Source organism: Lepisosteus oculatus, chromosome 2 (genome assembly GCF_040954835.1).
Source record: "Lepisosteus oculatus isolate fLepOcu1 chromosome 2, fLepOcu1.hap2, whole genome shotgun sequence".
Classification (NCBI taxonomy): domain Eukaryota; kingdom Metazoa; phylum Chordata; class Actinopteri; order Semionotiformes; family Lepisosteidae; genus Lepisosteus; species Lepisosteus oculatus.
The window spans coordinates 23,547,085-23,565,711 of NC_090697.1; the positions used below are offsets into that span (position 1 = coordinate 23,547,085).

Here is an 18,627-nt window from a genome sequence, read left to right on the forward strand (position 1 = left end):
ACAAGTAATAGGTTTATTCCATGCTGAAAAGAGAAGAAAGAAAACACAATGTTTCGGCCTTTCTTCAGGTATCTTTGCTTGTTTGGTTTGCTTGTTTTAATACTGTACAATCACCTGTATGTGAAACGATGGAGTTTGCCACAGTTTTCTAAAATCTAATTGCAGTGTTGCTTTAAGATTTTTTTCTAACAACTCTTAACTAAGTTTGATAGAAAGTTCTCCATTTTTATCACTAGTAAATCTATGATCTCTCTGTTCTTTCTTTGTGTATATTGTAACAGTCCACCCCCTCAATTTCACTGTGCAACCTGACCAGGGAGTCAACATCAACAGGGTCAAGTGCAGTTCAAGTGCAGAAACTCTGAAGCTGCCTTAATTGCCATCGTAGACCCTTAAGGATTCCAGCTTTAGGTGCCCTTGCTGTACCATGGTATCCCATTTTGTAAAATTACATAATGATGCATACACATATTTTATACTTAATATTATATTCAAAACCTGCTTTCTCAAACTGAAGACTTCTGAAGGTAAGACACTGCAAGTTACAGTAAATGTCAGTGAGAAAAAGAGAAAAAAGCTGAAATCTAATGATTATATAAGCACTCATACTTGTGAACTTGGGAATTATTTAGTGAAATTGTCTTTGCCAGCAGTTATAGCCATCTTCTTGGGTAAGTCTCTACCAATTTGCATACTGGCCATTTTCCTTGACACATTTACTCAAGAACTCTCAAGCTGCATGAGTATCACTTATGGACAGCAGAGATGTTTTTTGGATTCTCAATAGAACTCAAGTCTGGACTTTGAATGGGCTACTCAAGGACATTCACCTTCTTAATTTCTTACTCCACTATAGCTTTGGATTACTGTCCTGCTGAAAGATTATTTGTTGTCCTAGTTTTGAATCTGAAAGAGGAGTTTCTCTAAGATTCACCAGTACATTGCTCCATCTGTGGTCCCATCTATCTTGAAAAGCTCACAGTGCCTGCTTACGAGCAGACGAAACAGCAGAATGCAGCCACCACTATTCTTGACAGTAGGGATTGTGTTGACTGAGTGATACGTGATGTTGGGTGTCCATTAGATATGATGCCATACATTTGGATCAAAATGCTCCAATTTTCTCTCATATGGCCACAAATCTTTTTGTGACATGTTTGCAGTATCAGGTGCAAGCAATGTGCAGTACTGGAGATGGTTTTATATTTCAGTTCTATACAACTCCTCTTTTTGGAGTTACCATGATGCTGTGGAGTTAGACATTTCATACACTGAACGCTGTAACTCGAAGCCACTGTTGGCCTCACAGTAGTATTCCTAATAGGTTTCTTAGTTGGATGGCTGCTCACTTTGGTGGGATAGCCTGATCTAGGCAGTGTCAGGGTGTCATGATACAGTATGCATTCTACATCTTGATGATTGAAGTCACCATGCTCAAAGAGCTATTAAGGAATTTAATGTTTCCCCCAAGTTGTTTTGAAAGCTCTTTCATTGAAACCACCACCCAAGGTCCAGAACTGTTTAGCTTGAACCAAACTATCCAATTATCACTAGGTAGTTGCGTAATTGTACTATCTCTGGGATGCCCTGTCTTACGTACATTTTAGCTAAATCACTTCAATACCACTTTTCTCTTGGCTCTTCACCAGGCACTAGATCTCCACTAACAACCACTATCTTTCCCAGCTGATCCATTTTGGCCAGCAACACCACTTGATAATCAAGACCTGCACCCAGAAACAGCAGAAGCCAGTATGTTGTTTTCTCCCTCGCTCATTACCCACATTCAGAGATCACCCATTTGATAGCTGATGTTAAGACATAAGGAGGGTTCAGAACTCAAACAACACTATCTAGACTCCTCTCTCACTGATATGAGGAGACTACACGGCCAAGCAATGCCCAACTCCATGCCCCTGTGTCTATCATCTGCCCCGATTTACCTCCCTGCTCCTCAGCAGTCAACTTCAGCCTGGCATATAAAGCTCCTGTCATGTCTCTTATGACTGACTAAAATGTATTTCCTCAAGCATCCCTTGTACATTCACTCCCACAGGCCTGTAAGCCAGCTCAATCTGCTACTAATGAGAACAGCCCACTACAGCTCTCACTCTCTCGTTTCTGACTGGGACCCGGACACAGACTGAAACCTTTTAGCACCCAGCTGGTCTTATAAGCCCCTTAATTAGCTCAGAGGAGTGGCTAATGCCACACAGAGCCTATCCCAACAGCTTCTTTCCCTCATGTGGAATTTCACTCTCCCTTAGTACTAATTATGCATTCAGACCAGCTGCGCCTCATCAAACAGACTCTCTCAATTAGCAGATGGCCATCCTGGCTCAAGGCTCCACCTCTGGGCCCACATTCTGAGCCAAGATGTTGAGTTTCTCTCACAGCCACCTCACAGAAACCTACCACCTGACTGAGGGAACTTGCAGATATCAGTGTATTTTTTCTGAAATAATGTGAACACCTGTTATTGCACTCAGAGTCCACTCAGCTAATTGTGCGGCTTTTTAGGGTTTTGTGCAGTAAATTAATTTAATAATAATAATTCCTTACACTTATATAGCGCTTTTCTGGACACTCTACAGGTAATGGGGACTCCCCACCACCACCACCAATGTGCAGCCCCAACTGCATGATGCGACAGCAACTATAGTGCACTGGTACTCTCAACACACATCAGCTATCAGTGAGGAGGAGAACAGAGTGATGATGCCAATCGAGAGATTGGGATTATTAGGAGACCATAATTGATAAAGGCCAAAGGGAAATGTGGCCTGGATGCTGGGGTAACACCCCTACTCTTTTCGAGAAAAACCCTGGATTTTTTAATGACCACAGAGAGTCAGGACCTCGGTCTTACAGGTAAGTCTCATCCGAAGGATTAGGTTTGCCACATCAAAGGGTTTGAATCTTTATGCAATCCTGACTTTTCCATTTTTCTTTTATATTATCTATTTGCTTTTTTTGGCTTTGAAAAAATTTGTAAAGAAAATTGTGTATATGACAGGAAATGATACTTCAGAGGGTCATGACAGCAAGTTTTAAATAAAAGGAAACAGAACCTCTGAAAGAAGTTGAATGCTTTTGCAAGGCTGTATATGTATATCCATATATTTTGCTACATACAGCACATACCCTACTCAGAACAGCAGTTTGGGGATTTACGCAAATTAAAATATACTCAAGACAGCATGGAAATTGAAAGGATCCAGGAGGATCATGTTGAAAGTAAATCAAAAGGTTGTATCAAAAACAAATCTACCCAGTTTGAACTTATTCTGAAAGTATTTGCTCAACAGTCTAGGACATCAAACCAAACCACCAAACCACTTGCAATATGGCTGCTGCCACCACAACCAGTCTCTCTTGCTCTATTGACCATACCTTATGAAACAGACACATCTGTATACAAAATAAATCGATGTGAACATCGATTAACATTGACATTCACTCAATTTTACATTTTGCAAATAAGGGCTTTACACAAAGGTCTTTTAGTAGTCTCTTTACTACCCTCTAGTGACTGCCCCATGGTAACTACAATCCTTTCAATTTGTCAAACAGTTCCTTCTAAAATGCTGGTCTAGACCCCACTGTAATAAAAAAAAAAGATCCCAACCCCTATGGAAGGTGGGAATAAAAAAAAATGTAGGTAAAATGAGAAATATTAATCCTAAAAGTCTGGTGTTTATTGTGATAAGCATAGTATTCTAAGAGAAATAATTGTACGTGTGGAAAAAAAGAGGCTGAAGTATCAATAGGAAATACAGAAGCACCTGAAAGGCTTCAAGGCTTAATAATCCTTGCCATAACACCTACTGCTAATTCATTCATTTCACTTAGGTATGTTTAATAACATGGGGCTTCAACTCCTTTGAGCTGTGCTCAAAGCCCATTACATTGAAGACCCTCCCCCCCCTCCTCAAACCATTAATCTCAGCAGTGCAGCACAGGCAAGTTTTCGAGATCTTACTTCATTGTTCTCAGCCTTCCCAGATGTTCCTGTACCTGTGACTTAGGACTTAGAAAGTAATGGGAGCAAAAATGATGGAAATAACCAATAATTCTCAAACACTGCACAGTAAAACAAAGAAATTGAGTGATTCCCAATATTAAAAAAAAACTAATTGTAATTCATTAGCACTCACTTAGCAAGTGCTTGTTATTGTCATTTCAATTTCAATTGTGTTTCTCCATCCCACACAATCACTATTGCAAAAGCCTTTGCAAGACATAACAGAAACATTAAACCAAACATTAAAAATTACTGATTTGAGCCTTCAGGGATATGAGGAAAATGCGCATGCAGTGCTTACGATGGAAGAAAGGAGGCTGGAAAAGGCAAGAAAAAAGAGCAGTTATTACCTCTGCCACTAAAGGGAAATAAATCACACTCAGCACAGCCCTGCATGCTACATTTCCCATTATTCTGAAACTCCTCCTCCCCCTCCTCCCAGAACAAGGCTGATTTCTCATCTGTCTGCCACAGCTCTGATAAAGCACATCTGTTTCAAAACGCTAACGTTTTAAATTTATCCCAACAAGGGTGGAAATAGCCTACAAGTTATTAACAAGAAAAAAAAATCAAGAAACATTCCACCTCTATGTACATCGCTCAATGTAAAATATTCCAGAGGCATTTATTTACTTTCAGTGTTTTTATGCTGTTGAAAATTATCTAGCGTCAAATTGAAAAAAAATCTTGGATGGAGGATGGATTTGGGTTGGGAATCACAACCCAAATTAAAATACTGTATGTGTTCATAAGCAGCAGTCTTTAATAATCTGTGTCATGAATCACACTGACAACTGCACGAACAGTACAGTATTTCCCATCCAATGCTTTGAATGTGTGACAATGACATCTTGTCTCTTACTGTACCAGGCTTCAGATGCTCTTTCTCAAGTACACTTCGAGGCCAAGGCCACAAAGCTCTTCCTACAGACAACAGTGAATTCCACTATGCCAAAAGGCCAGCTCTCCACCTCAGGAGAATTCAAAGCTATGTCACCTTGTAACAGGTTAAGAAAGAGACCTCCTCTTACTTTCCCCCTCTGAGGTCAAGGACAGTAGAGGGCCTAAACTCTGATCGCCCTATAACTAGGACAGGCCAAACCAAACAACACTAAAAATCAGTGTCTAAACCCTACTTAGACACATGTAATGTCAGCAATAAATTGACAAAACTGTATGTACTGTACTTGAAAGCTAATGTTGCCTTAGTGTGGAACTGTACAGTATAACATTTCTAAATCAACTATAAATATTGATTCAACACTAATGATCATTTCAATTTTGCTCTCAATATAAATCTGTAGTGGTTAAGGAAAATGGTGTGCTACAAAAATGTTCAAGTGCAAGTTCTGTGCCACTCGGGGCAACTTACAGAATCTTCCCTACTGGTCTGTAGCTATAAATAGAGTAAAAAACTAAGGTCCCACTGTAAGGAATAAAGCAGTAGCTCAATGTCATGCCATGTTAATACAAGCTAAAGAAATGTTTATCAAATGGCCATTACTATTAATATTAACAAAACTATAACAAAATAAATTACAACAATTTTATGTCCTAAAATGATCATGAATTAGTACATACAGTTTAACTCCTTCAACAAAAAAGGATCGTTGTTGATAAAGCTCCCATCTTTCAAGACAGGTAGGCAGCATGGCGGGAGTAAAAAATGTAATTTCTGTCCACTGTGATGGAAGAAGGGGAAAACATCCTGGAAATAATAAAGCTAATAACGTATCATGTTCGCTGATGCTGGCTTTCATGTTCCACATTGGCCAACATGGTTTGTCAATATTTTAGTGATATTTAATAGTTAGTCTTTCACATACTGTACTGTATATTAAAATTTTCAATTGATTGTTTCTTTTCCTTTATCCTAGGATTATTTTCAAACGCTACTTTCCGATGAATGAGTGTCAATACACCATAACCAATCAAAATTTTATTTCAATATATGTAGCTGCTCTTTTTGAGTATAAGTCAGGGCCACATCTGTTTTCAGATGGTCAAGTTCCACCTTTGTGTTTTCCTGCTTATAAAGCCCTTTGCTGTGGATGGGGAGAATATTCTGAGGCATAAGAACTGGGATTTGATGTGGCATTGATGTCACAAAAAGCAGGAACTGGTCAGTTGGGACCAGGTTTGACATCCTGTATTTACAAGCCTGTCCAATCATATTTCCCTTCATCCATCACTGCCTCGGAAGCATGCCTCTGAAGCTTTTAATATTGACAGAGGTTTTCTCTCTCTCCTGCAAGCCGTGATACAGAGATGATGGATTCCTTTGATAAAACAACTCCTAAGGAAGAGGCCCTCACTCATGTGTTCCTTTATAAATGGGGCAGACCTGCTCTCCTCCAATTTGCCGCAAGCTTAGAATGATTTCACTGCACCTTCGCATTTGCAAAATCTCCCAGTAAAGAGAGGGAAATGAAAAATAAAACCTATCCCAACCTACATTTTAGACGTAGACTTTATTCCCATATAAAAAAATGAAAAGATAAACCAACTAAATCACCATCATGTTCCTGTGGCATATACGGTTAAGCAGACAAACAAAATCCATAATCTTCCAAAAGGAAATTATGCCAACATGGAGTAGAGTACAATCCATGTGAGTAACAACTGCTTATTATTATAGATTTTCTGAAATCACATATATACGTCATGACTGAGACTGCAGATCATACTGAAAAAAGTTACAGTATCTGAAATCATTCGTCTTGCTTTAGACAGTTCAGTTTTGCATGCTGAATAACAATTGAAAATATAATTAAATGCATTTGTAAAACATTAATCTGGTTCAGATATAATATGTAATGTGGCTTGCATTTTACATAAATAGCTGTCATTTTGTGCCAGAAATACATTTAAATGTAAATTAATGCATTATTTAAATGTATTTAATAGACTTTCAAAAGTACTGGCATACAGTATTTATAAATGCATTATTTAAAGCAATAGATTTTAAGGGGAAAAGGGAGAAATGCAGTACAAAAAAAATCAATTTAGACTATTCATTTGTTCCACATGGGCTGACATATCCCATTATAACTTTGTCCGTGCGGATTAAAGAACTGTTTTCCATCTTTTCTGACGGAATCTGGGAATGAAAACATTCTACAGTTCTAAAATGTCTAGCTGTCTTTCAAAAACATAAAAGGCAATGGGTAACGGATATGTAAAATATGAAACATGAGACTTACTTTCACATTTTAAAAAAATCACGTCACACCTATGCAAAGACCTGCAAAACGCTGCTTCTGAAATTGCACAGCATGATTGTTTGTCCTAGCCTGACACACATGCATGCACGATTTAGTGGAGGAACAGGAGAAAAAAGTCTGGATTTTAGTTTTGGTTGCGTGTACAGTACATTTCCGATTATTGACAAATACTGATGCAGTGTTTCAAAGAGGTGCCTCTGATCATTTGTTTTCAATGTCCTACCAAGGATAATACAAAGCAAACAGGCCAATTAAACAGGTTTTACAGATAAGAGACACAGACACAATCTTTTCACTAGCAAAATGTAACTTATCAATACTTATTTCTATAAATTTGTAAAAAAAAATGAATGCAAGCACATGTCCTCTAAGCATATTTCAGTATCCACAGTCTTAAGTAGTAAGTGTTAGTTCAGTATACACAAAGTCATGTTGGGCCCGCCTCTACTCTTACTGTACATACTGTATTAGTCGCCTTCTCTTTCTGTACTAGGGCTTATCTATACAAAAACAACACTGCATTATTCCATCTGCTATACAGAACGTTTCAACTTTTCCTAGGTTATAGATGCAAGCTGTGAGTTATATGGAGTCTCATTTCTTGTACTGGAAACTGGCACACACAAACCGATCATAAGGCAGGAAGCCACAATGACAAGCTAATTGTAAATGCAGGGACCGCAACACATAAGGCTCGCTGACTATTCCTCTTTGAAGGTATTTCATTTTCAGATAAAAGATGACAGATCTCTGCAGAGGACTATTGTTGAAATATTGAAAGGGAGGTTTACAAAATAAAGCATGGCGAAAGGTTAAATCAGTATGAATTACGTAGGCAGCTAAAATAAATCTGATTGGCATTTAAGATGGCCTCGGCTGAAAACACTGAGGTCATTGCAACATTACATTAATGCCAAGAGCTTTAAAGGATTTGCTACCCTTTTGCTGCACCTGTACTGCACAATATCTTAACACCCACATCACTCTTTTTTATTGTATTCAATCACTTAAATGGAGGTCATGTTTAGATCTCTTTCTGACAAAGGCTTTTGATGGCCTAAGCAGTAAAAATCATATCACCACACCTTATCTGAAACAGTAACACCACACCAGTTTAACAATCTTTAATTAAAATGCAAGAATGCCATAAATCTATGCTACTATCATGTAGAACCCTATTGCTATACATATTCTCTCGCTTAATTCTACATACCATGTCCATAACCCTGCGTGGAAGTGAAATAAGACTTACTGTGATTTACTTGGTCTAGTTTTGCCTTGCTCTCTATGGGTTTCTGCTAAACATTGCAGAATGATATTCTCCAAGACATTCACATGTTCACGAATACTTTGAATACTTTGAATTTCGAAATCACAATAATAAAAAGCTTTTGTCTTCTGCATAAATTAAGTCTTTACCAAGTACCTGATTGCCAGCTTAATTTAAGAATTAACTAGAAACCATCTACAATTATGCAAGACAGGCCACCTGGCTATTTTTGAGGAGAGATAAGCAACAGGCAGGATTAGGAACAAAAATAGTTGCTGTGGCGCCATTCAACTTTTTAATGCAAATGACCAAATACTGTACTTCAATCTTTTGCATCCAAGAGTAATGCTTTGCTGTGACATACTAAAACATTTCTTGGTATGATATTGCCTAAAAATGCAGACTGAGATGGAACTTGACAAGGGTCCAAATAGTCAAAAATGTATTCTGACTTACTATGGCGAAGAGGTGGATAATATCTAAACCAGGAGGCAGCTGGGATAAATCGCCGACTTCTTCTTTTAAATAAAGCTGCAGCATTGTTGCCAGGTGCCCAAGGCCTTCTTTCTTTTCTTCGCTCATCTCTTTGATATCTAACAAAGGATAAAAACACAAAAGCAACCACTGACCAAGCGGAAGGGAAAAGAACCAGCAGCAGAAGTACGGTCTAGAGACACAAACCCCTTTCATTTTGTCAGGACAACAGAGAAAGGACACATATCACCAGTCTTCGAGCAGGTATATACCGACATCCTGACTGAAGTCAGCAGTTCTCCGACAGCAATAAAGAAGCTGAAGGTGTCAAAGAAAGCCTTGACCAAATAACAGTTTTGCTCCTGTTTTGCTTCTATCTCTTCTGACACAAATTTACCTGAGTTTTAACAAAGATTTATTTTTGGAGTTCATAGGATAATAATGCACACATTTGCACATTATGCAACTGATAATCACACATACATATGTCAAAGAATGACAATTACTTTCTTAACCTTGAATTATTCAACTATCAAAAACAATAAACTTAAAGAAAAAAAAACTTCTAAATGAAGAAGTTAGTTCAGATTTAAATTCCAGAAATACCAAGAAGACTGTCTTCTGTGCCATTATCCAGCTCATAAATTTCTGTCGAGTATCCACAGCTGATTACAACTGGTTATCATACACAGTATACTGAATAGCCAATATTTCAAAGCATCCAGCTTTTGTAATCCTTGACTAAATAAGGTCAATCTTAATGTCCTTCCATACAGGAGCTGTATTATGTTATACTGTGTCATAGCAAAGACATGCCAACCAGAGAGGGATTATTAGACTTGAAAGTCTGAACTGTGGATGCTAACAGTGCCTGAGATGCAAATAGTTGAAACAGCACAGCTCCATGTCAACCGTGTGGTTTCGAAGCCAGCGAAACAGAAATAAATGAAAATAAACCCAGAGTTGAGTATAGTTTCTTTATAACTTTCAAATGGGGAATTCTGTTCATACCATGCAAGTAACAAAGACTTTAGCTGCAGAAATGGCACAGTCGGAGGTCTTGATTGGTATTGAACAGTGTTACTTATCTATGCTGTAGTTCAAAACGTTTCTCATTTCCTCAAAAAGTTTTAATTGGTTTTCAAAAGCATTATACTGCTGATTTTGAGTTAAAGTGGATTAGGATTTCTGCTAGTGAAAGAATTATGATAACATTGTGTCCAAAATGTGTGGTGATCCCTATCAGTTTGGATGATGAACAAAACATTTTTGACACCCCCTAATTATACAATTTACTATCAAGGTGTATATAAGATGCTATTCTGAACTAAATGGTTGCACTCCCCTGTTGCACTCCAGTGTGGTATTTAAACACTGAAGCATTTCTTAGTTTTTATTTATGCTTGTAAATGAATGAACGATACAACTTGGACTTTGCTCTCTTCATATAAAGCAAGATGACAGCACATAATAAGCACCAACGATTACCTTTTTAGATCAAGCCATACATATGCATAGGCAGAAAAAAATACATTTTAACATAAAAGCCATTATGCTTATCAGTATCTAACAGATCATTTATTTACTCTACCATGGTCCTTTGTGACAGGTGGAGTCTCTTGCCATTAAAGAGAAGTACCTTGTTGGACATACAGTATGTGTGTGCTACTTGATGACGTTCAATCAGCAATAAAGTTCAGAGGGGGGAAATAATTACAAACCTCTGAAAAAAGTCCATTAAACACTTACGTGATTCATGTTCCAACAAAGAGAACAGCTCCTCTGAAGGACAGGATGAATAGTTTAGCTGTTGTAAGAAAGTAAGGAATTTCATTTAGCTCTTGCAAATGTAACAAGGAATGATTTAGCATTCAGACACCCATATTTTAATCCAAAAAACACTGATGTGCAATGATAGTAAGAAGCAGTGAACAGGACTCTGAACTCCTAACTGGAAGGTTAGTGGGTTTAAATCCCAGCTGGGGCACTGCTATTACATCCTTGAACATGGTACATCACTATGCAAGTCGCTTTGAATACATTATTTGCATATTATTTTTGAATTGCTGGTATATTAATAATAACAAACTTATACATGTTGCTTTTAATGGTGGCTTCTCAAAGCACTTACAAAAGAGTATAAATAAGAATGCAACCTTCTGAAAGGACCGGTAAGTAATTAACACACATGAGCATACAATCCCTGCAAGCAGCTCCAGCAGGGCACAGTTAACTTTGCTTACTAATTTGAAGACGATCCGCCCGGCAAGCCGCACGGAGTCGGTCGGGATTCTGGGATGGAAGCTCCGGAGGCACTTGCATTCTCTCTTGTGCTCTGACCAAGCGGCCTTCTGAAAAAAGAGAGGATGGGCTGGTGATGAATTTGAGATAATAAGGAATGTTTAAAAAGTCTACTTGCAAAGGAGCGCTAAATGTCATTACAATCCCATGTAAGTACCATAATAACATTCACTGTAACATGGTGAGAAAATACGGATTATAACGAAGCACAGTCTTTGTGAGATTCTGCCATGTCCACAGCAGCCTGCAGCACTGGATTAAAAGAACAGCTAGCCAAGGCACGAGACACAGCACTATTCATGAGTTGTCGTTCAAATCTGAACTAAGAAGTCACTTCAACAAAGAAAATGAGAAAGGGTACAAAGGACAGGGGGCCATTTGGCCAATTTGTCCCATGAGGTTGTTAGTAACTTAGTGATCCAAGGAGCTCATCCAGCTCTTTCTTGAAGGAATCCAGGGTATCAGCATCAACTACATCTTGCTTCCTGTTCTGTTTTAAGTACCTTTCCACTTTCACCCTGAAAGGTTTTATTTTGAAAATATTCCATTTGGTTGACACTGCTAACGCCTTTAAGGATTTTGAATACTTGTATCAGGTCATAGTTTTCACTAAATCCCAGAATGTATCCTGACAGCTTCCAGAGTCCAAAAATATTGTGTTTGAAATATGAAGATTAAACTATGCACAATAGCCTAAATGGGGCCTTAATAATAATACTAATACTAATAATAATAATAATTGCTTACACTTATATAGCGCTTTTTTGGACACTCCACTCAAAGCTCTTTACAGGTAATGGGGACTCCCCTCCACCACCACCACCAATGTGCAGCATCCACCTGGATGATGCGACGGCAGCCAAAGTGCGCCAGAACGCTCACCACACATCAGCTATCAGTGGGGAGGAGAGCAGAGTAATGAAGCCAATTCATAGAGGGGGATTATTAGGAGGCCATGATTGGTAAGGGCCAATTGGAAATTTGGCCAGGACACCTGCGTTACACCCCTACTCTTTTCGAAAAGCACCCTGGGATTTTTAATGACCACAGAGAGTCAGGACCTCGGTTTTACGTCTCATCCGAAAGACGGCGCCTGTTTACAGTATAGTGTCCCCATCACTATACTGCGGCATTAGGACCCACATGGACCGCAGGATGAGTGCCCCCTGCTGGCCCCACTAACACCTCTTCCAGCAGCAACCTTAACGTTTTTCTCAGGAGGTCTCCCATCCAGGTACTGACCAGGCTATACATTATACAACTTCAACATAACACATCATGATTTGAATTCTGTCTTTCTGTATGTAGTTACATATCCTGTTTTTTATTTCTTTATTGTGTAGATAATGTAAATAATGTGTCAGCATAAAAACCTTTCAATTGGACTGAATGTGTTATGTCACTGCAGTTGTGCATTACGACTGGTTACCACACTTGTTCCCATGAATAGTATTGTAAGAATGTACAGTAAGTCTTTTTAGTGCACAGCAATAAATCTGTTCTTACAGCCACCCTCTAAATATGATCTAAAACAGCATTTTTGCAGAGAACTCTGCTATACCACAGTACTATTTTAGGGTACCTTCCAAATAGACAACGAAACAATTCATCCAAAGGATCTAAAAAAGCATACAGAACAATAACCTTGGAATTTGTTTTGTTTAAAAAGCAACTCCATGCTAAGGAACTGAAAACACATTTCAAACCATTGCCACAGAAATTAACCAAAGTTTAATTTAATGTCACCATTCTACCACAGCAAATACAGAAACAGATGCACTTTTTATAATGGACTGTCAGAAACATAAATGTACTGAGTGTGGTCCAAAACAGATCGTATTGCACCATTTAAAGCATTGGACCATTTCAAAGGCGTAGAATAGAAGCATCTCATAACATAAAAGACACTTGGAATTTTGTGGCTGAGTGGAGCAGTGGTACCCAATACTGTATCATCCCACCCCTTTCACAGGTCATGTGCATGTTCTCAGCAGTTTTTAAACATTATTAAGTACAACATAAAAAAAAACAAAAAAAATGGCTCAAAGCTGTAGATTCCCTCACAGGTCAGTCGTCTACATGTCTTCCTCTGTAGTTGCTCTCCAGTGGTGTTGGTATTGCAGCAGTATTCACCACATTCATCAGGAGGATATAATCACCCACATGACCTCCAGGTTACAGGCTTTACTTCACTCTGAGGTACACACGTCACACGTCTGACATGAGCCAACATCTTTGCCAGAGATCAGCCAGCCACTTAACTGTCTTTTCCGCTCCACGGCCCCACAGTGATGAGGAGACATATTATGTGTTGTTTTCTCATTTTGAAAGCATGACAACAGTTTGATGACAGCCGGCTGGGCTTTAGAGGCTACAGGAGGACGGAGCTGGCATTTTCAATCTGCCTGTTGAGTACACATTGCAGGGTGTCTGTGTCCGCTTCTTGTGTACAATTGGCAAGTTGTTCTGAGGGAGCTCAGCTTTTCGTGAAATGTTCAAGAAAGGTGGTAGTGAAATGATTAGTACTGCTTAATGAATCAATACCTAGGTTTTACCAAAGAGGCAAGAAATCATACAAGGCCATTGTGTAGTTTTGTATGATTTACACATTAGAGAACTAGATTCAGCTGTTGCACTGTATGTCTACATATTTTGTTTTATCAATATGCAGCATTATTAAGTCATGCTCAAGCTAATTTGTAGCATTTTTTAAACGAACAACACACTAAATTCTAATCCAAAATATAACCAATAGATTCATACAGTACATCTAAATTATATAGGCCTGACACTAAAACTCAAATTTTTAAGCAATCAAACCTTGTGGGCTCCAATGGGAAAAACAAAGCTGACATAAATTAGAAGGAAATATAAACTGGCTGCCCTCCTCCCACAAGGTATAGACCAACCTTGATAAAACCACACACGCTTTTACAAATCTTTTTATCTCCTTTGCTTACAGGAAATTCATGCTTGCAAAGCTGAGAGAAAACCTGGAGAATTTCTCCACTAAATGCTTAAAAGCATTTTAAAAGCACACCTTAATATGTAAATCTTACATAAAACAACATAGTCCGTACAGCACAAAGGCCAATACGTCACTAGAGTAAAATTCTAATTCCTTCAATTCCATAAAGAAAATCCTTGCAGATCTGTCACTCAGTAATTTAACTTAAGATTACTGAAAATGCCACTAGAATCCAAATGGAGCTGCAAAAGCTGCAGCGTTCACAGAACAATGAGCATGTCACTAAACCAGCAACATGCATGAGAGCCTCCATATGCTTTATCATTCGGAGACTACACTGGGGGAATGTGCATAACAGGGCACCCCAGCGCATTTTCTGCTGATGCCCTGGAAATCACAGGAAAGCATGTGATAACACACCAGAGAATACATTGAGTGGGGTGGCATTGATGGGGAGGAGGGAGAAATCAAATTCTGAAGCCGTTCCACACACATGCCATGATAAACCAACACCAAACTCTTTCATCACAAGCATTCAAATATTTGCCAAGCTCGTTTAATGTGATGTTCTGGGGCAAAGTAAAAAAAAAATCCAGAAAAAGATGCATATTAAAAATCTTTAATCATTTACACTTACAGCATTGGACATAGAGGAGAAGACGCTTGATGCTTCACTGAGGGATGAGGGCAGGGGCCTATCACTTATTTTCTCTTAACCAATCTAACCTTCATCTTTAACCCCTACAGGAAAACACTTTCAAGCCCATGTCTTGTGTCTTCACTGTCCACTTCCACTACAAGACACTCAATGCATGAATTTTCAGACTAATTATGAAATGAAACCTACACAGACAGCATAAAACATATATGACAGGTTATACCTTCACACTCCTTTGTTACTTGGGAACAAAAAATGCTGATGAATAATTCTGAAGAGCTAACCCATAAATTCCGGCATAGTGAAGAGTCAATAAATTATGAAGGACATAAATATAGGACCTATAATTATAGTTAGGATTTATCGACAAATCTGCATGTTATCATTATGAAAATTCCATCTGTCTTGCAGTACTGAAAAGAAGATGCCTTCACGATACAGTATTTACTATGTCATATCCTAAATATGCAGAAAGAGTATTTTGGAAATATGAGTTTGCTCCATGATAAATCTTCCTCCACATTTATGGTATATTGAAGCAGGAAGTAATGTTTCGCAAGTTGTCTGCAGATATCAGTCCGGATGTCACTCTAATCAGCATAGAATCTGGATCCCTCAGTGAAGACAACAGAAGTCCACTGTCTGACAGCACATTGCTCATGAACATCCAGCCCTTTTAGACTTTCCTAGGAATGCCAAATTGACACAAGATACACAAACCAAAGGTCTTCCTAATGTCTAACAGCTTCAGCAGCAATCTCAACTTCTGCACCTACTTACTGAGAAAATGTCAGATGTCTTTAGAATATCATTCCACACATACAGAGATCAAATGCAAGAAATTGTATATGGCCAATAAAGTGATCTTATCTTTACTTCCTCACACAGTTGAAAACATTTGGTCTATCTTCAACTGTCCGTACCACAATTTACAGGTGCGGTACTGAGAGTGTGCTACCATGTTGAATTACAGTGTGCTCTGGCAGCAGCTCGTTGTCTGACCGTAAGGTGTTACAGGGGGTGATCAGGTCAGCCCAGTCCATCATTGGAGTACAGCTCCCCTCTATTTCAGGCATTTTTACAACTCTCTGTCTCAGGAAGGCTGGAAGTATCACTAAGGATTCCAGTCATCCTGTTTTCTCATTGTTCTCCCCCCCTCCATCTGGTAACCATTATAGGAGCATAAAGGCACGAACGTCCAGATTCAGAGACAGTTTCTTCCCACAAACTGTCAGATTACTGAACTCTACTCCTACCACTGCCTCACACTGATATTTCTTTTTCAAAGATGTGTATTCTTTAACTTGTTGCTGTTGCTGTTCTGTGTTTATGTTGTTGGCGTGAACATAATTTTTTATGTTCAATGTCTTTGTACTGGAGCTTACATGCAAATAAGCATCTCATTGCACTAGTGCATATGACAATAAACTGAACTGAAATATAATATACCTTGAATTAATCTTCTATTTGGTAATTACAGCCATAAATATGCTTTGCTAGAAAACTTAAAAGGCAATTTGTGATTAATTATATCGAACTGAATATTGGACATCCAGTCAGTACCTTTGACCGGGCATACTGTAGCATAAATCCCTTAAAAACCGAACAGTCCAGCCAAACTGTCTGGTAACGCTATCGGTCCTACAGCTCATGTAAAATTCATAGTCTAGAGGAGCTCATTAAGCAAGCAATGAAGAACTTTATCATAGATGCACAGTGTACGAGGGCAGTAAGTTCAGACAAGATGGCAGATTGTATCTGAACTACAGAAATCTGTGGGCAATGATCTGCCATCCTACCTCCCCTGCTGGATTGGAGGAAGACAGTTGACTGGGTGACAGTAAGAAAAGCAGGAAACAGTGGATTCCAGTACTGTCAGCTTCTCCAGTCTATCGCTTACAGCATAATATTACTCTTTGGGCTGGACCAGGAAAAAGCAAGGAAGCAACTGACTGCTCAGTTGACTTGTGAGTTTTGGATTTAATGCCAAAAGCATCTTAGCTGCCCAGCAGCTTTTATACAGAGAATATAACAGAGGTGGTTAGTGTTTGAAGATTGATAAGGTTTTGTTTTCTCTACACCAAAGACCACCATTTTTACCTAATAGCTGCATACAGTATATGCGTCTCCTGCTACTTGAGATACCGTGCACCAGGCGTTGTCATAACATGTTAAGCATTTTATGGGCTAAAGCAACTTTATTCCTAAAACATGTTGATTTCATCTGTGTTGTAAACTGACTCTGAAAACCGCCATGTACCTGTATCTGAAGACACTATCTGTTCTTGTGACTGCTGATACAGTACTGTAGAGTATGTACTGTGCAAGACAGCTCATGACTTTACAAATGTCAAAAAACAGAAATTCATTTTCACATACTAACAGGAGCTACCCTGCAAAAATGTGATTTATATACAGTATATGATTTATAGGTTTTGATATTTTTTGGAAATTTTGATTTTGGAATACATTGGCTTAAGTACCCTTTTACTGGTTAAAGAATGGTAATTAAGAGGTTAAACAAAACCATTTTAAATCTATTTAATGTTTTGTTGTTATTGGAACAGTTTCAGTGTAATTCCACACACCATTTACTTTTGGACTATGTTTCTGTTCAAAGTCGTGCTTTAAATCATTCATATTTATCTGAGATTTTATAAGACCACTAAGTAGGAAAGGTAAACAGTTCACAACAATTAAAGATTTTGTAATTGTCAGAAGCTGGAAGGAAAGCATGTTTTTTAAATTTGTAATAAAGAAGAAATACTTTATTTTATACTTTATACAGAGGCCTTGCATATTATTAATTATTGTTGCCATAGAGATAATGTGTGACATACTGTACAGCACCAAGAAAAAAAAGCAGCTGACACAAAGACAGTTCTATGTAATAGATTACCTGTTAGCACCATGTACAGCCCAGCTCCGAAGCTCTTAACTGATGATGTTCACTTAGTGAGAAACCTTAGTGAGTCAATGTCACTGCATGTGGTCATGCTCATTTTCATGTGGAAGGGTCCAGTGACAGAAGCTCACAGCAGACTAAAGTTTGAGAGCACCACTGTAAAGCAGTATTCAAATGTGACCCTGGTAATTGCTGATGTGTGATGCACTCTCCAAGATACATGTTAAAACATGTGTGAAAGTGTGGATGAACACAGGTTTCTCGCCTGCTGAGAGAATGCTGAAAGCTGCTTCCCTCACCACACATAATCCCTAAACATGTTCACTAAATGAAAATAAATGAGGTCCTTACTAGTTTTAAGGGCTTTTAAAACAAATAATATAAATGTACTATTTGATGTGAACAGTTTTATTTCAACTAAATGAAGTAACGCAGTTGTGAATTCCCCTGCTGTCCAACACAAAAGGGAGAATTTTCTTTTCATCTAAAGCAATTAACGGCCTTGTAGCACCTTAATATACTAAGATATGACAAATTAATTCAAAAGAAACATAACATTCTATTTGTGCATGTATGTTATAAATAACGCATACTGATACAGTAAATACAGTTGATGTCATTTTGATTAATGAGATAATTTATAACTGACTGCATTCTACATGAGTAATTTTGGCACAAACGGTACTGTAAATCTAAATCACCTTATTAGTGAAAGAGATGACTGGGAAAGAGACGATATAAAAACCCAGAAAGGAACCAATACAATGTGTCTGGGTTACAAAAGAAAATTCCTTTTGTGCCAT

At 38.3% G+C, this 18,627-nt stretch overlaps 1 protein-coding gene across 1 annotated transcript in view; it reads right to left on the minus strand.

The window, feature by feature from the left end:
* smyd3 (SET and MYND domain containing 3) overlaps positions 1–18,627 on the minus strand; it is a 343,364-nt gene that overhangs the window by 246,111 nt on the left and 78,626 nt on the right. Inside the window, exons 3-5 of the mRNA XM_006626065.3 lie at positions 11,236–11,343; positions 10,742–10,799; positions 8,975–9,111 (exon numbers count right to left, since the gene is read on the minus strand). Of these exons, the coding sequence (XP_006626128.1) occupies positions 8,975–9,111; positions 10,742–10,799; positions 11,236–11,343 (303 nt within the window). The remainder of the gene's footprint in view (positions 1–8,974; positions 9,112–10,741; positions 10,800–11,235; positions 11,344–18,627) is intronic.